Raw genomic sequence first — 27,284 nt, 5'->3', positions numbered from 1 at the left:
CCTCCAATACACAACCATATTCCAATGCCTAACCGTCAATACCTAAGGTTGTAACGATTTGCTACAAGGTAGGCGAGAACCAGCAGCACAATGGCCGGAAAGTGCTGCCGCTGCATTTGAGTGGCTAAACCCTGCCCCCAAGCCTTCACCCGATTGGCTGGCCACCTGGGGGCATGGTGTGGCAGCTGGAGCAGCTGGGCAGGGGCCAAAATGCCCCCTGCCTCCTCTGTGAGGAGGAGAGGCTTTCTGTGCAGCCAACAGGCTGTGCTCTATGGCCCACTTGGAGTGTGGCTGCATCCCACAGGCTGCCAGAGCTCGAGAGCCACCTGGGGGGTGGGGAGAGGAAGAGAAGCACCACCTGGTGCAGAGAAGAAGCATGGTGTGTGTGAGAGAGAGAGAGAGAGAAAGAGAGAGAGAGAGACTTTGCTTTCTTTCTTTTTTGCAATGCAGAGAAGTTTGAGCTTTGGGGTGCACCAATTGGTGGGGGAGAGAAGGGAACTTTGGTGCCAGAGTGGGTGGGTGGGTGAACTGTGAACAATCATTTTCAAACATGAACTTCATAAAGTCCCAAACTCAAAACAACCCAGTAGATCATTCATTTGAGAATTGCCTGCGAATGTCAACCATCAACCTCAAGGCGGACATCGGTCAACTGGTGAAGAACTGTCTAACTCAGACATCCCACTGCTTGTCTGCATTGTTAACGAAAGCACGCGTTGAGTTCCTGTCAGGATAAAAGGCAGGGGAGGAGGGGGAGGAGGAGGAGGAGGAAGAAGAAGAAGAAGAAGAAGAAGAAGAAGAAGAAGAAGAAGAAGAAGAAGAAGAAGATTTCAGAATGTTCAAAACAAGTTGAGTCTCTTGCAAAGTCTGTAAATAAACACAGCCTGCGAAGAAGAAGAGTGCATGATTTTGGACCACCCTTCCTTAAACACCCTCCTTCCGAATGGTCCTGGAATGGAGTTATCTTGGCTTAGTCTGTAGCTGACTCCCCACTCCCCACCCCAAATAAATTAATAAACTGGTGCAGGAAGGAGTTGCGAAGGGTGCAGAGGAGTGACAGGCTGTTTCTTAAGTGTGGAGCCATAAACTGGATTAAGAATGAAATAAAAAGATCTGTTTTCAAGGCCCGCACTGAACAGTTTCTAATCAAGAATATTGAGCAGGAAAACATGCTGAATAAGGCAGAAAGGGCAATCAGTGAAGTCCAGAGACAAAGTCTGAGTGCATTTTTGCAGACATTTCAGCCTGAAGGGCTGGGGTGGTGGTGGTTGTGTCTGGTAAGCAATGCCAATCTAGGGTTCCGCATCCCTGCTGTAAACTGCTATGCACATGATAACCGTGAGGTATACAGAAAACATAACACTGTTTCCAGGCCTTTGGGGTTATATAACTGCAACATACTGTAATTTCATGTTCGTCTGTGCTATATGGCCGGATCCCGAGACAGCGTCACGCTGTGTAGGGAGTGTCAGAAGCAGGAGAAAGCACCCTTGCCAAGCACAGTTCCTTTATGACAGCTAGACAAGTCAGAATATGATCTCTTACAAGGCTAGCTAGCTGACATTTGCTAAAAATTCTGAAGTAAGTGCAAAACTAGCGCACTGGATTCATTTTCAAAGACACATCACTTTGTAACTATCTAAAGATACCTTGGCAACAAGAAACTGGAACTGCATCGATGCTGATGGCAGGCACTGGGGAAAGCCTTCCATATGCTGTCAGATTTCTTAGCGGAATAAAGAGATCCCATTTTGTTTTAAATATTTTACAAACTTTTCAACAGTTTCATTCCGCAAAAGAAAAAAAAATCCCATGATACCTGTAATTTTAAAGCATTGCTTTGTAGCAAGTTTAATCTGTTTATCCGTCTCTGCTTTAGACAATCATCTAGCTATTATACAATGTTAGAAAAATGAAACAATATAAGTGATTTAAAATAGGAGAGTAGAAGAAATATTTATTCAGTGAAGTGCCAAATTCTTCACATTTGTTGTTTAGTCGTATCCAACTCTTCATGACCCCATGGACCAGAGCACGCCAGGCACTTCTGTCTTCCACTGCCTCCTGCAGTTTGGTCAAACTCAAGTTGGTAGCTTCAAGAACACTATCCAACCATCTCATCCTCTGTTGTCTCCTTCTGCTTTCCCAACACCAGGGTCTTTTCCAGGAAGTCTTCTCTTCTCATGAGGTGGCCAAAGTATTGGAGCCTCAGCTTCATGATCTGTCCTTCCAGTGAGCACTCAGGGCTGATTTCCTTAAGAATGGATAGGTTTGATCTTCTTGCAGTCCATGAGACTCTCAAGACTTTGTGTTTCCCCATCCCCCAGTGTTTCTGATATGGGATACTATCTCTCCTAGGGACGGTGGGTGGCACTGTGGTCTAAACCACTGAGCCTCTTGGGCTTGCCGATCAGAAGGTCAACAGTTCGAATCCCTGCGACGGGGTGTGCTCCTGTTACTCTGTCGCAGATCCTGCCAACCAAGCAGTTTTGAAAGCACACCAGTGTGAGCAGATAAATAGGTACCACTGTGGTGGGAAGGTAAATGGCATTTCTGTACGCTCTGGCACTCATTCCATTGCGCCGAAGCAGTTTAGTCATGCTGGCCACATGACCCGGAAAGCTGTCTATGAACAAATGGTGGCTCCCTCAGCCTGAAAGCAAGATGAGCGTTGCAACGCCATAGTCACCTTTGACTGGACTTAACTTTCCAGGGGTCCTTTACCTTTACCTTTTTTTACCATCTCTCCTAACAAGTCCTTCAAGATCCTTGAAGTTATCCACCAGCATCACCTTCATCTTCTCTGGATTAAACACCTGGGGTTTTCTTTTTTCCTTGCTTCTTACCACATCCATTGCTTCCAGACATTGGTTCCTAACTGAGATAGCTGTTCTGGATGTTAATTAAATATAAATTTAGTGTCCTAGGCGTATTGATGACAACAAACTCCACAGCTCTAGATGATGCCTCTATGGAATTTTGAAATACTATGGAATCTGCAAAAGTTTAAAGAAAGCAAAAGCTGTCATTCAGTGTGTTCCGTAGTGATTCACATAGCTGTCAGCTCCAAACCATAATTTATTTTATTATTAAAATTTGATCCAGAAATGTAATGTTTGATTTCTGTCCCTGGGAAATCAAGTTTTTGGGTTTTTTTAAGTTCATATAACCCAGGCTGGATCTAGACACATCAAAGAAGCGTTTCAGTTAAACGCGTTGTAAGCTTTATAAAGGAAAATCACGTTGACGAAGATGGGACTCCACAGCGCCATCTGGTGTCATAGTGTTATAACGCATACAAAATGGTTTTTCTTTACTAATGTAGCTGAGTCCTAAGTGATTTTGGACCAGTCATTTAGCAATCTAAAATGCTGCATTGAATCCAAATGTGATTTTGCCTTAGTGGAAATGTTTCATGCATGTTGTGACATCGTGCTTTCCCTTTTACCTATTGCAGCTCTCTGAGCCATATCCCATTATGTGTTTATTTTTTGTGGGGGTGTCCCACTAGTTCTCAGAACCAGTTTCCAGGGTGATTGGGGGACTTAAGTGGGCATGGCAGATTGGCAAAAATCAAATGCCCTGACTTGTGTGAGGCAAAGCCACCACTGGATGCAACCCACTGAATTGTCTGCTTCCCCATGAAAAATTATTCTGAGTGTGGGCGGTTAAAAGGCAAAGTGATAATTATCAGGTCCTCATATGAGCAGAAAGAAATAAGTTTTGGGGTTTTTTTGGGGGGGGTGCATTGGACATGTCTCAATGGAAGAAGAGGTAGAACCCTTGCTGAACATACAGAGAAGTTATATTTGCCTTCTTAGTTCATTAAAACTGAGGAGTAGGGGATGAGTAATAGCATAAACTTTTGCATTGTTGAGATATTTTTTGACATCAATAAATCAGATAATTTAGCACTTTGAAAAGCATGAGCTGACAATTGAAGGTGAGAGCACTGATAAATGATCTAGACGTGTTCTTTTGTGTGGTGTGTGTGTGTGTAGCCTTTGACAAGAAAGTATACTTTTTCTGTGTCCCATATACTCACATGTGTCTCAGTTGTCTAATGAACTCCTGAAGCAGCATTGCCAAACTATCCATTATTATTAGTAAAACAATGTTCTGGGAAGTAACCAAAATCAATATCTTAAAAAACCCAGTAAATATCAGAGAAAGCCCAGGCAACGATATTTTACCGCATACCCTTGACCTGCCAAGCGCCATTTCTGGCCTCTTCTGATTCTCCCCATGGACTCAGGTGGCTAATATTTCTTAAATTTAAAGCTGGGAACCCTGTACAAAACAATGTTTCTGTGGTAATTTCCCCCCCTAAGCTGAGCTAGATTAATCTTTTTCTCTCTCTTTCGGATCAATAGAGTAATAAAAGTGGGAAAGGTTGGCTGTCGAATGCCTCAGCGCCTCAAAATATTCCAACTTTCTTTCTTTCTATTTCCAACTCAGAAGCACTTTGCAATAATTGATTGTTCAAGGTTATTTTGCTGTATTATTTTCATTGTACTGTGGTTATTACTATAGCATGGAAGCAATCTTCTTTTCTAAGGAGCTGTGCTGTGATCACATTTTAGTTCACGAAGCCTTCAGTCAGTGAACAGCCTGAAAACAAAATGCTGCTTCTGTACAGGAGACAACAGATTATTTCTGCAGTCTTCAAATCATTTTTTCTGGAGTAGATCCATTGATTTCACTGCAACTGCCACAGAGTAAAAGGTATGAGGATTATTCCTCTAAAACAGGGGTCAGCAACCTTTTTCAGCTGTGGGCCGGTCCACCGTCCCTCAGACCATTTGGCGGGCCGGACTATATTTTGAAAAATAATAATGAACGAATTCCTATGTCCCACAAATAACCCAGAGATGCATTTTAAATAAAAGCACACATTCTACTCATGTAAAAACACACTGATTCCCCGACTGTTTGCGGCCTGGATTGAGAAGGCGATTGGGCCGCATCCGGCCCCTGGGCCTTAGGTTGCCTATCCCTGCTCTAAAATGATCTTCTGTGCAATGGAGCTATGACAATGTGAATATTGGTCCTATGCTGCAGCTTTTAGCAGTTGCAGTGCAATCAAGCTCCTAAAAAGTTATGAATGCAAGTAGCACCCTGTACAACCTCTAGGAAACCCTGATGCTTTGTTAGCCTTAGGATGCAGTTGCCTCACCTGCCCTAGGGCTAGATGGTTTACTTAAGGCTAAATCATAAAATCACTGTTACTACCTACATGCCAGGAGTATGGCCAGTCTCTCAGCCATATGCATGTCCAGCCAACACAACCATGGGAATAATTTCAGCTATATTCATAGAGCCTGGTTCATGGTTTCCTTGTTTGGGAAGCCAACTGTGTGGCCCAGCTTTTCAGTAGTTATCAATGGCAACACTGAGATTCCCATTGTGTAAAAATAAGGCACTACGGAACAGCACTTAGACCTGAAAGCTGTATCACAGAATGAATGAGACTAGTGTATATATACACAAAATAGAAGGCATATTATGGCCTTACCTATTCCTGCCTTTTCCTATATATCACTTTTATTTCATTATAGCTTGGTTAAGCTTGCAAGCCCTCACTTTAGTCCTTTACACTGTCAGAAATAAATAGCATTGGACTCAGAAGGGCTTATTCCTGACTAAGAGTATGGAGTTTGTGTATCTGCCCTTTAATTCTGGAGTTCATAAGTATGAACATTTTTTTTTTTTTACGGTAGCCTTTTAAGGATACTGCATTTATTAGCACAAATTCATTTCATTCCCATAGCACCTAAGCTGATGTCTTGAAAAACAATCTTTTTGTTATTAGCTGAGAATCAGAGTTGCTGTATACCGGTACTTGGTAAATCTATTTTTAGCCATGAGCAAGTGGCTTTTTTTATTCTGCAGGAGACTTCCTAGACTATAAGATGTGTCTGCTCTGATTACTGTGTGATTAATTTTTAATAGCACATTTAACTAGGACTGTGCTTTCCTTGTAACCGTTGAGTCTGAAGTGAAATTTCGTGCCAAGTGAAAACATTCCTCTTCAGCCAGGCCTTGAGCTGATTTGCAATCTTTGTCATTTTAAATGTGTTGCGGGGAGGGGTTATGGGTGTGTTTCATTTTTGTTCTTGCTTTTATTATGTGTTTTGTATGTTTATGCTGTGTTTTGTATGGTTTGTATGTTTATGCTAAGGGCAGTATACAAATTTATTATGAATAAATAAATCTTCTGTTTCTTTATAGGATTGTGGAAAAAGGATATTACAGTGAACGAGATGCTGCTGATGCTGTCAAACAAATCCTGGAGGCAGTTGCTGTAAGCATTACTACTCTTGCAGAATAATCTTTTACTTACCTGGAGCAATTTATGTAATCAGTATACATATAGGTGTGACAGCTCTTGCCTACAGTTCTTGGGTTGGTTTTCTGCTTACCTGTCTAAATCAGCGGCATCTTTGAGGCAAAAGTGATCTTGCGACAGCGTCATCTTTCATGCTGCATACCTGAATGATTGTTATGACAGCTCACTTTCTGTGAAACCTATTTATTTTCACTCTTGGTCATTTATATCAAGAATGAGGAGGCAGCTTTGACAGCGACACTTTCTGTGTCAATATTCTGTGTGCCAGTAGCTATCCGTTTGTTCTGGTAAAGCATCTTTAGTATATTGCTTTTATAGTTAGGCAGTTTGGGGTGTATGTTTCTTACTGTATAGAGAGTTAACAAAATAACAGCAGATGTTCAAGGGCAGCATTGAGTTTTGTATTCAGATGAAGAATGTGAGGCCAGATAGCATTCTGCACACCAACTTCCCTGGTTACCATTTGATGGACAATGATGGACAATGTTTTAAAATCCACATGATTCATTTTGCTCATGATGAGTGGCTGGGCATGTGGTGACGCAGTTAAAGATTGCTTCATCCCAAACTGAAAGCTTAGCCTGTGTTCATACCTGAGCCATCGCCAGTGTGGGCTTGAGAAGTAATAATACAATCCAAGCAATCTGCAGGACAGGACCTTGCATTCATTGGGTTGTGATCCAGTGCTCTCTGTGCATGAGTGAAACAGACTTCTGCTTGTGCAACAGGACATCACCTCCCTCTGTCCCTCTTGCAGCCCACTATGCACCCTCAAAATCTGCTCCAGAGGGTTGGGTTAAGCTTGGAGCAGATCATTGCGTTGCGGAAACTAAACCAGCACATTGGGGCTGCTTTGCTCACCTGACCTCCCTCTAGCTCCATTGCTTCTGGAGGGGGGCAGGCAATGCAGCAATAACATAAGGGTAACACAGGCACTACTTCCAATGTGTTTGCACTGCGCTGACCTCTCTGCTGCCTCCCCTTCCCCTTTCCTTCCCAGTATGCAGCAGCAACACAGCTGGAAGGAGGTCAGGTGAGCAGCTTTTCCTTATTCTGTGACATTTATTCTAACAAAATACAAATTAACCTTTTGCCAACTTTTTCATACATTGCTACAAACATGAAGTAAAGGAAGTCAGAAACCATCAAGTATCAGTTCAGTAGTCCTGTGTGAGTCATCATATTTAAACAGGTCCACTGCACTCTACTGCTGCTCCAAACCATGAGCAAATGGGTTTTTTTTAGCAGCTATCATATTGCCTAGTAATATAAGTATCAGGTTCTATGTTATCTTCTAAATGATTGGGGCAATAACTAGGAAGGCTCTGTTTCATCCCCATACCGATTTCAGCTTGGGGTTGGAGGGATCTTTCAAACAGTGTTGGCCTTCTCAGATATTTGTAGAGTAGATTGGTGTGTGTACAAATCTTAAACTCAATCAGAAAGTGGATGAAGGCTGCTGCCACCCAGTTGAATGAGTCACATAATCAAACACAAAGGAAAGATGCAGGAAACAACCAGATTTCTTCTGTGGCTGTAAACTACAACTTTCAACAAAAGCATGACATTTTAAAGTGCCCATGGAGGAGCTGCTGCTGCAGTGGAGAGTACCTTCAGTTTAATCTCACCTAGGAAGGAGTCACAATGAGGCATCTGCAATAGAAAGCAGGATCTGAGTAAACACCAGTTCAGTGGTCAGAATTATAGGTGAGGCATGATGTTCTTGGGCAGAGGACAGGAGAGCACAGTGCAGGGCTAAATCTGAAAAGAGCTTTAATTGTTTCTCCAGCTCAGAGATTATTGGGGGCTACTGTGCTCTGAAATACTGCTAAAGGGAGCCATGGCTCAAGCCAAGCTCTCTTTAAATGGTCACCTCGCCATCAAAGCAACATCGGCCCAGACCACACACTGTAGTGGCAAGAGGTGTGAAGAGCTGGCCTTGGGATTGAAGATAGGATGGGGGCTGTAGAGGATGCACCTGAGGACGCCAGAAGAAACACCTGGGAATTCATAAATAGGGGGTGAGATGTCCTTTATTGATACCTGAAGGAGCATCTACATCCCCTTCGTTCTGCCCAGACATTGAGGTCCCGCGCCGAGGGCCTGCTGGTGGTTCCCTCACTGCAAGAAGCGAAATTACAGGGGATCAGGCAGAGGGCCTTCTCGGTGGTGGTGCCCGCCCTGTGGAATGCCCTCTCATCAGATGTCAAAGGAATAAACACCTATCTGACTTTTAGAAGACATCTGAAGGCAGCCCTGTTTAGGGAAGTTTTTAATGACTGATGTTTTAATTTATTTTTAATCTTTTGTTGGAAGCCACCCAGAGTGGCTGGGGAAACCCAGCCAGATGGGCAGGGTATAAATATATTATTATTATTTCTCCTCTTTAGTGGAGGAATAAGCAAGGAGTGCTATCCAGTAACAAGAAGAGTTTGTCATGAGTTCCTCCCACCAGCATGGCTTCTTCAAGCTTTTCCTCATCTATAAGAGTTTTTCCAAGTCTGTTTCTGTATAAAGGCTCATGACATGCTTCCCCATTCATTGTCACGTCAGCATCATCTCTGCACATACATTTGCTGCATGCAGGATGCTAAAGTGAATGAGAAATCCTTGCAAGTTAAAGAAACTATTTTAATCACCACAGTGGTTTGCACCTCAGGAATATTCCACCACTACTCCCTTTGCCTTTATTGTGCAGTGAATTCAAGTCTTATTATCCATTTGCCTCGGCATGTACAATTCTATTTTAAAAGCATTAACTTGGAAACACATGAAATTAAAAATGTCCAGAGGGATAAGAGGCTGTTACAGGAAGACTTTGAAACAAATTGCCCCAAAATGTTTGTGTGTGTGTGGAGTGTGGGGGAATTCGCCAGAGATTATGTTTCATTTAACTAAAGAGAAAAAAAGTGAGGCATTGTGTCTCATTTTAATTCCATTGCCTTTGTTATATGGCTGTTTATACTACAAATGTCAGGTCATAAAGTGCCAGAATATTCTGTTCCATTCTGTAATAACTGAGGAATTTCAGAACTAATGGATCTTCTGTTGCTCTTTCAATGAAGTTCATTAGAATCCTGTTCATGATATGCTAGTTTAAATACGATGACTCACACAGGACTACTGAACTGATACTTGATGGCTTCTGACTGACTGACTTTACTTCGTGTTTGTAGCCATGTAAGAAAAAGTTAACGAAAGGTTAATTTGTATTTTGTTAGAATAAATGTCACAGTACAAGGAAAAGCTAGGATGCAAGACTAAGACTGAGGAGGCAGAAGTTCAAATTCTCACTCAACATGAAGTTTGCTGGGTGTTTTTGTCTGACCTTAAACCAAGGAACCAATGCAGTATGGTGGAACAAGGCATGTTGGTAGTTGCAGCCCCCGGGAGTGCTATAAGTGAGCAAGTGGCTTCAACAAAGAGATGATTTAAGGTTTTTGTTCTACCAGGGCAGACATGGCTTGGAGCCTAGAAGTTCCCTCAATATGTGTTACCACATACATTGGTAGATCAGCCTATGTGTCCATGTGGAGGTGATTGGTTCATCAGGAGTGCAGGCTCTGAAAGATCTGACTTAGGGTTCTTGGACCCCAGAGCCCCAACTGTGGCTTAGGTGATTGGGAACCAACATCCCACGGGCCAGTCCTGGCCCACCAGGAGTCTCAGTTTAGCCCTTGAGGGCACACACCCCAAAAAACCACGCCCACTGTTAATCAGCTGACTTTCTTCCAATGGGTGGGTGACAGCTGACAGGCAGGAGGTGAAGTTTGGCTGCGTACCCCAGTTCCCTGTAGCTCATCATGCTTATGTGCATGCATTTTATGTCCGAAAGAATTATTCTCATTCCCATGTTCTGCCACTTCCCTTTGCCTCATTTTCTGCTAGTGCACCTGACTCCCAAGTTGAACAACCAGGTTATAGAATATCCAGGAGTCTCCTTGGCAGGTAATTCCACACAGTGAACTTTTCTAGATGTATCGCACAGCTGGCAGGAATGGATTAGCATGTCACCCTCCCTGAACCCTAGTTAAAATGATTTGTGGGACATAATTTTCTACAGTAGATATGATCCAGGATGATGATTGACCCTGGGAGTCATATAACAATTCATATAATGAGATATTTTAGGGTAAAATAAGCCCCAGTCACAATGCTGTGTTATGTGTATTGAGCTTTTATGTGGAAATAAACAAAGTGCTGTGGGTTAAACCACAGAGCCTAGGATTTGCAGATCAGAAGGTCGGCGGTTCGAATCACCGTGACGGGGTGAGCTCCCGTTGCTCGGTCCCTGCTCCTGCCAACCTAGCAGTTCGAAGGCATGTCAAAGTGCAAGTAGATAAATAGGTACCGCTCTGGTGGGAAAGTAAATGCCGTTTCCATGTGCTGCTCTGGTTTGCCAGAAGTGGTTTAGTCATGCTGGCCAATAAAGCGAGATGAGCGCTGCAACCCCAGAATTGGTCACAACTGGACCTAATGGTCAGGGGTCCCTTTACCTTTTTAAACAAAGCCTATCTATATTAAATGAACCACGCTTTCTTCTTCTAACCACTTTTTTATAAGTGGTTGATTATTTCATGTCCTTTAGCAAATGTATAGGAAAACAGTACATGCCATCCCCCATAAAAACATTACTCAAAAGTTTATCTTTAGGACAATGTTTAAATAATAGTAGTAGGGCTTTTATTTTTCTGTTTTTTGTGTCTATTAAGAACCCCTTTCAAAAACTGATAAATGAAGTAAACTATGAAAGGAGAACTCACATTCATCAACTTGTGGAACCGAAGTAGGGTTCCTAGAACTCTGCCTTCTTCCAGTGGTTTTAAATTCATGAGAAAAATTGGGCAATTATTCAGTGTCCATTCAGAAACTGAACTTTTGGCAGTGTTTGCTTCATGAAATATTGAGTGCTCTGGTCATTAATCTATTGTCAGGAGTCAATTTTGATTTGTTTTGCCTTTGCTTTTATTCTATAACAAAGTATGGACATAAATATTAGTATGGACGATTAGCACATAAACATTGCAAAGTATGTAGTCTTAATTTGTTTTTCCTGAACTGTAATAAAATCATAGAGTTGGGTCACCCATATCGTATGAATACTTTAAACACACACATCTTAGCTTGCTTTAATAATAATAATAATAATAATAATAATAATAATAATAAAGACAAATAGTTTTTTGTGCTAACTATACACTAGAGCAGGGAGGAGGCAAATTTTTGTGGTAGTGCACATGTATAAGGTCTCAGGTTCATGACTAGTTTCTCCAGCTGAAGTAGCTCAGCCCTTTAAAGGATACTGCCAGTTAGGGAAAACAGTACTGGATTGTAGACCCAAAGTCCAGCTCAAATAAAAGCAGCTCCTCAAATATATCAACTGTTAAAATTAGGTCCGAACCAAACATTAAAATTAATTTTAGGATTTAAAAAAATGAACCTTCCAATATATCTATCCAGATTTTGAATGGAGAATCCAGATTCATTTTTGAATGTGAAACACTTACCTCAGCAATTTGAATCAAAATGCTTTTAGCCTTAACAGATTTTCCTGGCTGAAACCTGTCAAAATCAAAACATGCGAAATCTCATGAAGCAGTCAACTACTAATTATCATTGCATGTTGTCTATCAAACGCTGTCAGACATGAAATACAGTTGAATGACAACCAACTTACTGTCGAATATGAAACTTTATTTCATTGCAACTTCCAAATATCCATTTATTTTTCCCATCTGTAAAACAAAGGTCAGTTGCAAAACTTTGCAACTGTGTTTAAGGAATTTTGGAAGATCAGTGTGGCACAGAGGAAAAGCAGAAATCAAGACCTAAGGTTGGAGAAATTGGGTGCTACAAAAGACGCTGGAGAATCAGGAAGTTGGGAAGAACTGAGTAGCCAAGGGTCTTCACAGAGAGGCCTATTACCAGAGCTGGTCATTCTCTTCTGGCAAGCTATAATTAGACATGATGGACAAAGTTTTAGAGTGTGTAGGTCATCAACCTGATACCTTCTGGAATGTGTCCATAGCAAACAAAACATATTAAAGCAATTGTGCTAATACGAGGCCTGACACTTCACTAAACTGCTCTGCAACCAGCAGGCCGTTCAAAGCAGGATGCAATAAATTTTATTCACAAAGTGTTTTGTTAACATGTCACAACAGATCAGTGAGTAATCGCTCAGCTGAGTAGTCCATAAGAACCTAAGAAGAGCCCTGTTGGACGTGGGTGCAGGACGTGGGTGCAATAGTACTCTCCCAGCTGCAATCCCCAGCAAATACAGGGTGAGTCTTTTAAAAGAGGCCCCATGGAACATGTGTACTCTGTAACCACAGGGCCCCTTTTAAAGGACTCGTACGTAGTATTCAGAGGCAGTACAAAGCCAGCATTAGTAGCCATTGACCATGATGGCTATGTACTAGTTCCATTGTCCCCAGTTATCCTAAGACTCAGAATTACCCAGAAAAGCTCCAATGACCAACATTTCATTGATGCAACAGTGAAGAACCATAATCATTTCATTGATCGCACCACCATGACTGCTCAGTATGCTCAAAAGCGGAATCTAGACCTGCTTAGTTATTTTTGCCCAATTATTTCTTTACCTGCACTTTAGTTGTCATCCTTGATGTTTCAGCTTATGGAGCTCTCTGTGGTGCCCAGGGATTACTTGAGCTCTAGTCAGCGGGAACAGCTAGTAGTAATGCCATTGCTGCTCTGCCCAGTGAGAATTTCCTGGCTGAATTTGACAAAAGTTGATAGGCACTAAAATACACAAAACATGTGGAATTGTTAACAGCGTTAGAACCATTTCTGTTTTGAGGAAATTATACAGGTATTTTCTGTGGGTCCACTTGAAAATGAAGCACCCCTACACAGTAATGAAAACTAACCTTGCCAAAGGGTACCTTTATGCAGCTGAAAAATCAGTAATGCTGATTTCACCAGTATTCTTAAATAAGCTGGGACTTCGTGCTCTAACTATAGACATGGCAGGTTAAATCTCAAGTTCTGTTGACTCTACATCCTGCTGCAGACAGCATTGTGCCAGCTCTGTTGTGGTCTGCCTTTAGATATGAGCCAGCATCAAATCGATTTTAAATGAACATCCTTTGTAACACTGCAGATACTGTCATATCCTCAGGAAGCCTTTCATCTGTGAAAGCAAAGACTGCAGTTCTGAAACCCTTTGAGTTCAGTGCACTTGAACTCAAAGTTGCTTTATATTTATGAGTTATTCAACTCAGATACAATGTTTTATTAATGGTTATATATTTTAAATTACTCTTTCCTTTCTTTCGGCCATTTTCTTTTGTACTAGTACTTTTGGTAATTTGGAGCCATTGTGTACAAGCTAAATTAAAGCCTGCCATTCTCATAAAGAGCAAGAAACCACTGGCAATTTCAGAGAAATATTGGTGCCTTATTGCTTTCTATAACAAGTTCCTTTGCTCTCCAGCTTTGTATATTAATCTGCAAAAATACGAATGCAACAGGGTAGAGGAAAATGCATCAATGTATTTTTGTGCATGTGTAGAGGTGTACCTAGGCTCCCTTGCGCCCCTGAGGAGTTGTATTGACCCTCTCCTCCATCCCTTACACCCTTGGCAGGGAGCTATACTGGGAGATACCATGGACTTGAAAGTCTAAAAGGGAGTGCACAGACTGGTGGGCAAGTTCCTAGCCACTCCAAATCAGAGTGGAAAGGCATGATTTTTCTGCCTGCCCTCCCAGATCTGCACCCAGCGCACCTGCCAAACGTGGCCACAAGGCTGGTCCTGATAAGAATCTTGTTTGTGGAGCTGAACGGATTCCCCATCCCAGGCTAGGGAAGGAAATAATCTGATCTGAAATAAGGAAACTTTGTTTTTAGAGTAGAAAATACATCCAGGGCAATGGAAGTTCTGTCAAACTACCTTCACCTCTTCTCACAGCTATTGCTAACATACAGACCAAAATGTACGAAGCTTTCATTGTTTACAAGTGGGACACTAATCTTAAAGGATTCTTGACTCCTGCAGAAGAAGAAGCAGAATGAAAGCTGTTTGGACAACCCAGTCCTGTCAGATTAGGTTTCAGGACTATTTGCCTACGATCATTTTAAATTCCCAGCGAAGCTCATCCTCTCACTTGCTTCTGTGCATGAAATGAATGACAAATGAGGAGTGCAACTGTGCAGCAGTCCATGTAAGACAGCACTAACACTAATTTTACATGTCCAGGCCTGGATATTTTGCCATGAGAAAGTGACTTGTATCACAAGCGTTGGAATATATAGAGGTGAAATTTGTAAACAGGGGTGAAGAGGGCAGCTGACTGTAGCCGTAATGTTCTGATTCAACAGCAGAGCAGAGATACAGCAGATATACTGTAAAAGCCCACTAGGAGAAAGTTGCAGTGGTCTAGAATACAAATTCCAAAATATAAATACATAGCTTGTGCTAAAAGCCATACCCTGATGGTGTGTTTACTCCCTGACTGGTTACTTGCTTATTTTGATGTTCTCTGAATCCAGCTCTTTATTCCTACCATTGATTCAACTACCTCTTGCAGTTTCATAGGAGAAGACCTACAGTAGCTCATCAAATATGTTAAATAAACAAACTTAGGGTTGCCATATTTCAAAAAGTAAAAACCAGGAGCTTGCACTCAAGTCCTGTTGAGTTTTTTTTTTTTTAAGGAAACCACCAAAACTTTTGAGTTTTTTAAAGGAAAACCCCCAAGTTTTTCAGATTTTTTTTTAGACAAACCAAAGTGTTGTTGCTGTTGTTGTTTTTACAAAAATGCCAATCAACCCACAATTTGCGTGGCAATACCCGCCCCCTTCCCACAGACGGTTAAATAAAGACACGGACAACAGAATTTAGGTTAATGGGCGAAAATGGCCACAACTTTATTGATTGCAGGTAAGAGCGGTATTGGCCTTAGGCATTGGCCCTAACAGACTATCCGGTTCTAACCGGGAAGGGTTAACACCAACAGGGGGAGCCACCCCAGATGTACATCCGTAGGCGCTCCCCAAGGGGTTACCGCTCGGGAGCGCGCTTTAGGCCCTAGCCTCCGTAGGTTTCGGACAAGGCGACGCTCCTCGGAATCCTTTAACGAACCACCCTTCAAGAATTGGGGGAGGCGATGGCGATCCTCCCCCCCGACCTCATTTGCAAAACAATACCCCGGCCAATGCCTAACCGCCACACGAGCCAGGCTCGCCGCCAATACCCTCAAACCTGCAACCAATCCCTGATTCCCTGAAAAATGTCTGACAGCCAAATGTCATTCCCCGCATCAGAAAGATGCACGCCATCCCCGCGGTAGAGTGATTCATTCCTGAACTGAATGCATGGATGTTTGATAACCAGGCCACCCAAGGCTGCCACTCTCCGCGCCACCGAGCGCTCCAAGATCCTCCTTGCTCTGCTCACTGCCACGGGATTTGCGGCGTCCCGCCAAAAGCGCCTCTCTAGCAAGGAAGACCAGATTATTGTCATATTAGAATGCCGGGCCCGCAACTCCTCCAGGTCATTGAAAATGCTCCACCTCAAGTCCACCCCTTTTCTATAAGCCAGGTCATTCTCACCCAGTTGTATGACCAGCGCATCAGGTGGACCTTGCACTGTAACTCTTTTTGTAACCGTTGGGAGGAACTCCTCCCAGCGCATTCCCCGCCGCGCAATCCAAGACACTTCAACATAGCCAGGGAGTTGCAGGTCCCCACACCAGCCTCTGGAAGCCGCACGCAATCTTGCCCAGTGCACGATACTGTGGCCAATGATCCAGAGCCGCACCGACCCGGTACCTGAAATAAGAGAGTGAGAGAACTGGGTCAGGGGGGTTGGTGAAGTAAGGGGGAGTTAACGGGGGTTGCGGATGTAACCCCTGTATGCATTAGACTTCCACCGCCCCATGTTCATTATTCTCTCGGCCGGCAAACCCATGTGGGCCGTGGTGGTCGCAGCTCCAATGCGGAAAGAGTGTGCGGCATACTCCTCGGGTGGAAGACCAATGGCCGCGATCGCCTTGCGCATAACCCTCGTGAACTGGTGTTTAGACAGATGCGCACCATCGGCATGAATGAAGAAAGGGCCGCTGGCCTTTGGTCTTGCGCACAGAAACTTTCTAGCATCCTTTACTGGGCAAGGGCCAGCCTTTTGGGTTGCCTGCAGGCGGATTAGCGCCCCTCTACCCAGCTGATCGGTCTTAGAGCTGCGTATTTTGAGTATTACCTCGGAGCTGGACAAGGTAATGTCCTCCAATAGTAGCCCCCTGTTGCTACTAGACGGCTGGCCCTCACAGACCAACTCGCCTATGCGCAAGGCCCCGAAGAAAGCGAAGGAAAATGCTGCGGAAAACAGCCTGGCCTCGTACCTGGACCAGCAGAGAACCCTGAGCTTCCTACGAATCTGGGTGAGTATGTCGTAGGTAATGGGCCTCCTGCTATCAGAGCTGGGAGGTCGCGACCTGCGCCACCCCTCTAGCATTTTCCGCACGACGAAATGAGCACAGGGGTCGACTGAGAACAAGGCTTTAGAGAAGAAGGATATTGCTGCTGAATGAATGTTGAGGGTTTTGGGGGCCCGACCCAGATCGCGGAGGCGAACAAGATACTCTATGACCTCTGAACTAGATGGGGGCCTGCCAATTTTAAACCGCTCTTTTTTTTGGCGGAATGATGTAAAATCTAGCCAGGCCTTGTTATATGATCTTAAGGTTGAGGGTGCCACTGCCGACAATACTCCCTTTATAGCTTCTCGTTGCCAATACTCCAGAGGTGCTCCGGAAACGGTTGCGGCAGCTGCTGTGCATCCGGTGCCAATAAGCGAAAGCGGTCCATCTGAAACCGAGACAGAGCATCCGCGATGTTATTATCGACCCCGGAACAAATCTGGCTGAGGCATATAAATTTAGCTGGAGGCAAGCAAGGACAAAATACCGAAGGAGTGCCGCCACTCTGGGGGAATGTGAAGATTGTTTGTTTAAGACAGACACGACTGCTTGGTTGTCTGTCCAGAAGCACACCCTGTGGTTTCTAAATTGCTCTGCCCAGATGTGGATTGCAACTACTATGGGGAAGAATTCTAAGAACGTTAGATCACGTAATATGGGTTTTCCTTGCCAGGCTGAGGGCCAACGTTGAGCACACCACTGCCCTCTGAAGTATACCCCGAAACCCAAAGAACCCGCCGCGTCTGAATGCACCTGGAAATCCTCTAGCAAGGCCATGCTGTCTTGCCAAAGCGAAATCCCGTTATAACAATCTAGGAATTGGAGCCAAACTTGGAGATCTGCCTTCACAGCCTTTGAGAGGCGGACCCTATGATGTGGCGATTTTAGCCCTGCTGATAGCTTTGCTAGACGACCACAAAAGGGGCGACCAGGGGACACTACGCGGCATGCAAAATTGAGATGACCCAAGAGTGATTGAATCTGTCTGAGAGTGACCTTTTTGAGGGGCAATATCTGCGAAATAAGCTCCTTTAGGGCCACCAGTTTCTCGATAGGAAGGCGAGAAGTTTGAGCGATTGTATCGAGTTCTATGCCCAGATATGTCATCTTGGTGACGGGGCCCTCCGTCTTATCGTCTGCCAGAGGGACGCCCAGCTCCACCGCCAAGGCCTCGAAGGCCTGTAGCAGGGCTTTGCAGTGATCTGCATTACTTGCTACCAGAATAAAGTCATCTAAGTAATGCCCCACCCCCTTGGAGCCAGTTTTGAACTTGAGTGCCCATTCCAGAAAGGTGCTAAATGTCTCGAAGGCGGCACAGGCGATCGAGCATCCCATCGGCATGGCTTTGTCGATAAAGTAATAGCCCTGAAATTTGAAGCCTAACCATCGGTAGTCCTGTGGGTGGACTGGAAGAAGGCGGAATGCAGACTCAATATCACATTTTGCCATGAAGGCACCCCTACCGAAAGACCGGACCAACCGCACTGCCTGATCGAAAGGTGCATATTTCACTGTGCACATCTCTTGGGGGATCGCATCATTGACTGATGCCCCTTTGGGATAAGAAAGGTTGTGTATCATTCTGAACTCGCCAGGAGCCTTTTTGGGGACAATGCCAAGCGGTGAAATATGCAGCTGATCGATAGGCGGCACCGGGAAAGGCCCAGCGACCCTCCCCGCTGCAATTTCTTTCTGAATCTTTTTCAAAGCAATGTTGGGTCTTTCTAGCACAGATTTCTGGTTGGGAGGGCAGCTAAAGTTGGGAGTAGATTTAACCGGAATTCTAAACCCTTGTGAAAACCCCTCCTCTAGCAGTAGGGCGGCTTGCCTATTAGGGTACAAGTTTAACAGTGATCTTAGGGGTTGAATCTTAATCGGGGAGTACGCTAAGCCTAGGGATATGTTAGTATCGATTCCCTGATGTTCCTTGAGCGGGTCCAGCAGCACTGGAGGGGGCACCCCGGTTTCCCTGCTGGGGGTGACCCCTGCCACCCCGAAAGGGCTGTTGCTTACCCTTGAAGCAGTTAATGGCCGGGTGGCTGCCTAAGCATTTGTCACATTCGTGCAGATACTTACAAGAGGTGCGTTGGCAAACCCCTCTATTGAAGTCCCAGCAATGCCTACGACGTTTTGGATCGATCTTACCGGGTTTCGCTTGGTCAAGCGGCTTCTTTTTGATGTTAAGCCCCACATTCTCCATCCAGCAGTTGTTATCCCTCTGATCCCAGCGCGTTGAGGACAGAAGGGAGGCATTCCTTCGGAAATCCTCATCGTACGAGATGGCGGCCTCATCACCAGCTAATTCACGCGCCCTTCTCACATGAGCCAGGTAAGAGGCAAGGTGCGCCCCACGCTTAGGATAACAACTTGACACTATCCCCATGAAGACCTGATAACCGTTGAGCCAGTTCTCGAAAGTGCGCTCTACCCGAGGAGCCCTATATCTTTTCTTACCATAATATCTCCTTTTCCCCCCTTTGCCCTTCATTTGAACCGGCGGTAGCAGAGTAAACATATCTACGTAATCACCATTCAAAATTTTATCCCTTTTCCGCTTAGAGAGATGCTTTCCCAAGATAAAGTCGGTCGCAGAATGAGTTGGGACCTTTACGTCCTCGACTAGTGCCCCATCCTTCCACTCGAGAGTCCCATTAAAGGTTTTGCGATGCGAATTTGCTCGCCTCTCGTGAACCCACAAGGGGGCACCTATCTCCTCGCCCTCCCCCCAATAAGTTTCCAAGGGCGCATCGCTCTCACCCTCGGACGATGAAGTACCTGTTTCCTCTTCAGAATCTGAGGTGTCCCTTCTCTTGCTCTTCTTGGACAGATGCTTCCTCTTCGCTTTTCTCTTCCCACCTCGGGAGTTACCTTCTTGCGGTGCTGGGTCCTTAGACGACGAAGATGGCTGCTGAGGAGGCACTTCATCTTCGGAAGAGGACCCATCAGTCGGGCTGTGCTGTGCTGAAGTGTCCTGAAAAACACTAGGAACACCGATTTCCTCCCGGCCAGTAGGAGACGAATTGGCCCGTGGGGGTCTGGACTTATGAGAGTCGGCCTTTGACTTCTGTGCTCGAGCCTTGGGCTTCTGAGTAGCCGACTTGGACTTCTGCGCGCGCGCTGTTTGCAGACGCGTCTGGGGACGATTTAAACCTTGCTGAGCCGAGCTGGAGGCCCCAGCTGACAAGGGTCCTGCCTGACCTTGTTGGCTAGGAGGGGTGTCGGGTATGCAATCCTGAGAAACCTCCACAATGGTAGCGGTAGAGGCTACAGGAGGGTTGCACTGCGCATAAAATGATTGCAAGGCCGAGAACAATTGGGCTAGAGCTTGCGGATAACAGGGTGCGGCAGGGACAAGGGCCCCACTCGCCTGGGGAGTTCGAGCGCCACCCCTGTTGGCCATAGTTAACCCAGAAAACTGTGAGTGTGTGCAGGAGATGGGGTCAAATCGTGCCCCCTCAACTTATTATTTCCCTATATATGTATCCAAATATACGCGTATGTAAGGATGCCCAAAACAAAAGGGGTGATCTAAACAGAGTGTATTTATACACACAAAACAGGGGGGGTCCAAATAGGGTCTCTTGAACTTTTATTTAAATTGTTTATTCAGCTGATCATATAAGTACTAATTCACAACCCTTTATGCATACACAGTGGAAGTGAGGCACAGGTTTAAAGATTTAGATCTGGTGGACAGAGTACACAGAGAACTAAGGATGGCAATACTCTACTATACGTATATCTATATATTTTGTTTTATTTTAGTTTATGTGATTTTATTGTATTTTTTTTGTTTGTTTTTTATTTTTTATTTATTATTATTATTATTATTATTTTTATTATTATTATTTATGTATTTATTTATTATTATTGTTCTTGCTATAATTTAATTTACTAAGTCTGTATATCTATTACTGTGTGTGTGTGTGTGTGTGTGTATATATATATATATATATATATATATATATATATATATAAATTCCTAACTATTTATTTATTTCTTATTTTCACTCACTAAATTTTGTCTAAAAGATGCTAGAAAGGTCGAAATGACAGCGAAAGGTCAGCCTATAGTGAAGCCAGCAGAGGCTGTAGCAACTGGAATAATTTTGCTTTTATAAAAGAACGCTGTAGTTCTAGTTATGTGGCCCTCATGCGCCACACTTAAAATGGCCGCTGGGGCTTCGCGCCACACCTAAAATGGCCGCCGGGGCTTCGTGCCACCCTTAAAGTGGCCACCGGGACTTCGTGCCACACCTAAAATGGCCGCCGGGACTTCGCGCCACACTTAAAATGGCCGCCGGACTTCGCGCCACACTTAAAATGGCCGCCGGGACTTCACGCCACACCTAAAATGGCCACCGGGACTTCGAACCACACCTAAAATGGCCACCGTGACACGCAGGGGCTTCAAACGTGGACCTTACCAAAATGGTGGCCGCTATCAGCCTTTTCCCCCTTATTCACTGCCCTTACCTAATCCCTTAACATAAATGGCGGCCGCAGCTTCTAAACCCACGCCTAAGAAGGCGGGGGCTCCTGTGTCTGCGGCAAGCCGGCAAAACAATCCCAGCTGAAGAAAGCAACGAGGATGAGAGGGGAAAACGCGGAGACAAATGCCTGGCACCCGAGGTGGAAGGGGAGCAACTGGAGCAACTGGTGGGGGGGGATTTTCCGACAGAGGAGGGGCAGCTGGGGTCACCAATCTGGAGCTGTAGTCTGGCGCTAGCAGAGAGCAAGCTGGGGAAAAACGGAGGAGGTAGCTGAGGAAGGGAATCCGGAAGGGAAGCAGGGGAAATACCACTGAGAGGCAATCAACAACATGCAGGGGGAAGGAAGGAGCGGGGGTGGTGCTACGGGTACTTTACCCCTCTTCTTCTCCCAAGGCAAGCGCGACGCTCCCAGCGCTGCCTGTGACTCCGTTATTAGTTGAGGAATAAGTTGTCCGCTGCGCCGATCCCGAAGCAAAATCACTGAATTCCTGCGCAGCTGCTCGCGTTTCTCAACCTTCCTTTGCCGGCACACCCCCGCAGCACCAGTGATTTCAACTCAGGAGGAGACCGTGGTCTCAACAGTGAAGCTCAGGCGGACAGAAGGTGATGCTGATCGCAGTAATAAGTAAACCTCTCAGCTGTGCAACCTCTCAGCTGTGAAACCGCGGCTGCTGCGAAGGGGAAAAGGGGCGAGCCCAGGCTAGCCTGACCTTAAGTGCCCTCTGGAAGGCCCGCCCCTGAAGCGGTCCCATTGGCTAGTGACGCTGCCACTGAATAATAATGAGAACTAGTTCCCGCGGGGCTTTGTTAGCCCCGCGCGATTGTGGGCGGGGTCGTGAGCCCGCAACACCCCCCCCCTCCTAAGATCGGGAGTGGCTTTCTCGCTCAACTTGCCTGAGATCCAGGACGAAGCGCTGCCTTTCAGAAATTCCCCATGGATATCAATTCTGCCTTTGAAATCCCAGTTATCTGGGAAAATCCGGATGTATGACAGCTCTAAACAAACTGTTAAAAAATGTAACTGAAGCCCAGTACTTGACTTTGACAACTAGACATTTATTGTAAAACTCCATTGGGATGCATGTGTGTTATATTTTATCCATGTTGCATGCACCTCTCTCAATATATTGTTGCCACTGTGATATGAGATTCCAGGCGTTCCAGGCACACTTGCCCAGGGTCGCTGTTTCCTTTTGGAAATGAGGCATAACAGAGACAGTGGTGTCTTTATGATATATGGCTTATGTACACATATATACTGCCTGAACCTACGATGGAGGGGTTCATAGCATTAACACTCCAAGAGCGTCTTGCTTCCTCCATAGGTGTAGCCTAGGATCCAACGAGAGATCTGCTTGCTGCTTTGTGTCACCCAGTCACGTAACACCTTCTAACCTCTCTAAGCTTTGGCTTTATTTGTTGCGGGAGAGAGGAGGCCCATCCATTTGCCGTCTCAGACAGAGTCCCTTGATCATTTGTTGTTAATAGCCCATCCCTAGGCTATCACTTCAACACAAGAAGCTTAGCCTAGTTTAATTAGCTTTTAACACTTGGCTTAATTATAGGATTAGACATGTCCAGCACACAGCCTAATACACACAGGTCTGACACCCAGAGTTTTAACACACTGAAGCTTGATTAAATTCTATCACTTACTGCTTGCAGGAATTTACAAATATCTAGCACCCACAAATCCATAAGAATATACTGCATATTCTCCCTTCATTTAGGGTGGTATTCAAGTAAGTTTTACCCACTGAAATTATGGACCTAACTTTGCTGTGTTTACTAATCTCAATGGGTCTACTCTAAGTAAAACTTACTTGAATACAATCCTTGGTTTTCAGCAAGCTGCCATGCTGTGCTGCTCAGCAGGACAAGTGTGTGTGTATTGTGTGTCTAACAGTACAGAGTAATTAGATTTCTAGCTGCTGTTTTTGAGATGACGCAGTCATAGTAGGTTCTGTTTTGAAAAACGAGGGCTACTTTTAACAGCCGTGTTTTCATCCAGAGGCATATTCCCCATGGATACAAGGTGTACTCCTTACATAATTTATTAGTGGATTCATTTCCCACAATTAGCTGCTTTTCAAATATTCTTGCAAGATTCTTCCTTGAAAATAGGCATCTCAGAATTAAAATATCATTTTAACCTTAGCCCCGTTAACTTCCCAAAGGCTAGCTTCTGCTTCTAGGTAACCTGCACTCTAATTGTGATTACAATGATTAAATAATGCTGTCCTAATGTATATTTCAAATCTGCCTCCCACCTTAGGGGAATATATCTGTAATTCAAAAGTATGGTTTGATGAACGGAATCCTATCATGAAATCAAATAACCAATGCTATATTAGAATGAAGACAGCCATTCTGACTGCCCTGGAAACAAAGTCAGAATGCAGCAGTTTCGCCATACTTTATAATGTCTGCCTTCTTGACCCTTATTTTGGATCCTCTAATTTAATTCACTATAAAATGGAGTGTTTGAAAGCTGCATAATGACATTGGTGAATTGATAAAGATTTTTTTTAAAAAATTGTACCTTCTAAGAAATCTTTCACTAACATGAGAGAAGTGAAGCAAAACTGAGATTTCCATCAACCCTGCCAGATTAGTATTGCAGTGATTTGTAAGTGGAAAATGGGATGTTTGTTTGCCTAGTTGATTACATTAAGCTAGTGACAAGGGACTTAAAGGGCCATGAAGTCCCAAGCATTCTGCCCTGACAGTACCTCTGGAAAAACTGCAAGAAATGGAAATATGATACTTTTCATTCTTAAGAAGCATTTGCAGTTCAACCATCATGATGCATCAAGAAATCAGAGAAGATGCAACTGTCAAAAGCAGAGAGGACTCTCTACAGGTTTATAAAAGTAGCTCTTTGCAGTAGCGAAAAGGAAAAGCTTTGTGTGGTGAAGTGGTCAGCAAGTCATTAATTTCCTTTGGGTACATCAGTCATGTTTCGTGAAGAAAGTTCATTTGCCCAGTGGAAACTCAGATGCACCTTAGTGACAGAAGATAGAGATTATAGATAAAAGAGATGAATGGTGGGAGCAGTGGGTTTTAGTGGAGGGGAAAGGGGCAGAGTCAAGAAGAGTGTTATCTTGTAGGTTAAAATGAAAGCAAGAGAGAGAAAAGATCAGACAACAGGAAAAGCAAGACAGGGTGGAAATTAGGGGCAGGGCTGGTTCAAGTAAATGCAGAGAGTTGACCGAAGAATGGTACACTCCTTCTATCTGGGATGGTCATCCTCTTCCACCAAGTGCGCAGCTTCGGGAGGGACGCACATGAACCGGTGAGAGAGGGAGGGGACACCCGCCTAGTCAGCCAGATCAGTTGAATCAACCCTGGCAATCAGTGGGGTGACAGATGTCGCAGTCAGATCACCCTCACATCCAAATGCAGAGACTAAGCAAGAGGTCAGAAGAAGCAAGAAACAGTATTAACAGAAGCTACGTTAAAAATGGGGTGGAAATAGAATGGCATCCTGCTTCGTTTAGGCAGATATTTCACCTTCCCACTTCTTTTCAGGTGGAGATAACTGAATCTAGCCTTAACCCCCTTCATTCCTTTTGTCTCTCCCACAAGAATAATGAGCATTGTAGTTTGTTAAGCATTGCTGGGAGTTGTGATCCTGTGAGGTTTGAGCTACAGTACCCAGAATTTTTTGAGGGAAACAATGTGCTTCAAATGTGCTTTAAAGGTATATTATGTACACAGCCTAAGTTAGGTCTGCTATTTTCAATAGGTTTACCATATTTTTCCGTGTATAAGACTACAGGTTTTTTTAACCAAAAAATTAGGTTTAAAATTGGGGCTCGTCTTATACATGGGTAGCGCTGAGGGGTGTTTTCTTAATTTAGAGTCCCCCAAAATAGGAGGCGTCTTATACATGGGGGTGCCTTATACACAGAAAAACATGGAACTTTGATTAAAGCTCAGTTGAATACCATGCTTCCCCCCTTTATATACATTTTATTGATGCTTATTAAGTCTTTTAAATGTGAACTGCTTTGTGAGGTTCAACAGAGAGAAACATTAATGCATGCAAACGCTTGCCTTGAATAAATAAGCATAGGTGTTTTATTAAATTGTTTTGATCAATATCATGTGACATGTTCATAGGTCCAGCAGAAATCCACATCCAAAAAAGTCAACATCTTCTTATAGTTAGTATTCTAGGCTCACAACTACTTAAAATTCTAACCTTGCAGCATTAGTCATCCAAAAAAAACCAGAGGACTTTAATAAGGCTGTCAAATTTGCTAACACTTGGTGTGATGTGAATTATTCCCTTGCATTCAGAAGCAGTCAGAAATCACCTAGCATTCACTAGCAGAAAACACATCATTTTATTCATGTGTCATTTTAGATTCCACTTCCCCCTTCCCTTCCAAAGCAGGTTACATCTATTATAGAGAGACTAAACCTGTAGCTTCTGTTTTTTTGACCTCATTTTCATAATGGAAGCAATTCTTCACTTGCATTGTATTACTTCAATGTAACCTACGTTGAAAATGTGTGCAACTTAATTCCAAGTAATATATTTAGGACTTGATGTAAGTCTGGTAAATTAATTTCTTTTCCAGCTGAAGATTTTGCTTTATTCCAATCATTCATATGTATGGTATGCACACATTTTTAAAAGTTCATATTACAGAATAAACTAGTTTTTTTAAAAAAAAATGTAATGCAGTTAACTACCATGGAAAGGTACCATTCATGGAATACTAGATTAGACAAATCTGCCATGCTTAAATGTTTTTACAGTAGTGGAGTAAAGACAGTGATTCATTAACAGTGCAATCAGATTCTTTACTTATTATTTATTCATTTAACTTTCAAAAAAAGGAAAAAAAAGATTGATTTTAATTATTTATTCAATCCTTCTGAAGAAGCCCAAGGTGGCACATCAATAATAAGTAAAATAAGGCACTAAAAACAAACACACCACAATTTAAAACATAAAAACAGTTCATTCTAAAAACAGTTAAAACATTTTCTCAGCTGGCGATCTGAGTTTTGCCAAGAACAGTGACTTTCAGCCATCAGATGCCCAAGTAAACAGGAATGTTTTGAAGGTCTTCCTGAACAATCAATAATGAGAAAGATAGACACACGTCAGAAAGAAAGGCATTCCACAGTCAGTATCTGCCACTGAAAAGGCGTTGTTGTCATGAGTCACCACCAAGGCTTCACCTGCTGATCATAATGGTCTGAGATCGTTGATATTGGGGAATGTGCTCTTTTAGAAACACCATAGAGAACAGAAGGATGGACAAATTGACAAGTCACTTTCCAAAATATATAGCAGATGACAGAGGAATGGTTAGAAAGCAAGATCAATGTAATAAATCTCCTCAAGCCTGCCCTTTGTAGTAATAAAATAATTACACTAAAATATATCTTGGTTTTTTTATAATAGAATATATTTTGATCTACTTTCTTGTTATCTCCTTAAAGTTCTTTTTTTATAATGTTACTGCACTCATTTGGTTGCAGTTCATGAAGCCATTACATCAAAACTCCCTATAAAATACATAGTTGTTACAGCCATGTTATTGCTAGAATTTATTAACAGGTAATTGGGTTTGTGACTGCAGCTTAAATAAACAATGCTTGTAAATCATAAGGAGCTTCTGAAATGAGAAAATCTAATTGTATTTTTGCACAGAGCAATCATGCTTGTTCAAATGTCAATAAGCCACAGGAACAAGCAGCAACATGTCTGAGGTTTGCATGTTTCAAACTTCCCTGCCCCCACCAACGCCTCTCCTTTCTTGGTGTGGAGATTGGAATTTTTCATTTCTGGTTGTTGTTTTTCCTAATCACAGTTCAGCATTATTGTGAAACCCTGAACTACAGTTAATCCTAACTATCATTTCTTGAAATGATCCAAGATTTGAAACAAGCCATGTTTTGAAGTTTCAAACAAACCACGTTAAAATTAACCCCAGTTCGTTGGGTTCCGAGAAAATGATGAGCTGCAGTTAATTAAA

General features: G+C 43.5%; 1 protein-coding gene across 2 annotated transcripts in view; it reads left to right on the top strand.

Annotated features, from left to right (window-relative positions):
• CAMK4 (calcium/calmodulin dependent protein kinase IV) overlaps nt 1-27,284 on the top strand; it is an 89,616-nt gene that overhangs the window by 51,259 nt on the left and 11,073 nt on the right. For both annotated transcript variants that reach the window (XM_079995691.1, XM_079995690.1), the window contains one exon: nt 6,232-6,304. In XM_079995691.1, coding sequence (XP_079851817.1) covers nt 6,232-6,304 — 73 coding nt within the window. The remainder of the gene's footprint in view (nt 1-6,231; nt 6,305-27,284) is intronic.

This window comes from Podarcis cretensis, assembly GCF_951804945.1.
Source record: "Podarcis cretensis genome assembly, chromosome: 11".
Taxonomy (NCBI): domain Eukaryota; kingdom Metazoa; phylum Chordata; class Lepidosauria; order Squamata; family Lacertidae; genus Podarcis; species Podarcis cretensis.
This window is presented reverse-complemented; position numbering and strand designations above follow the sequence as displayed.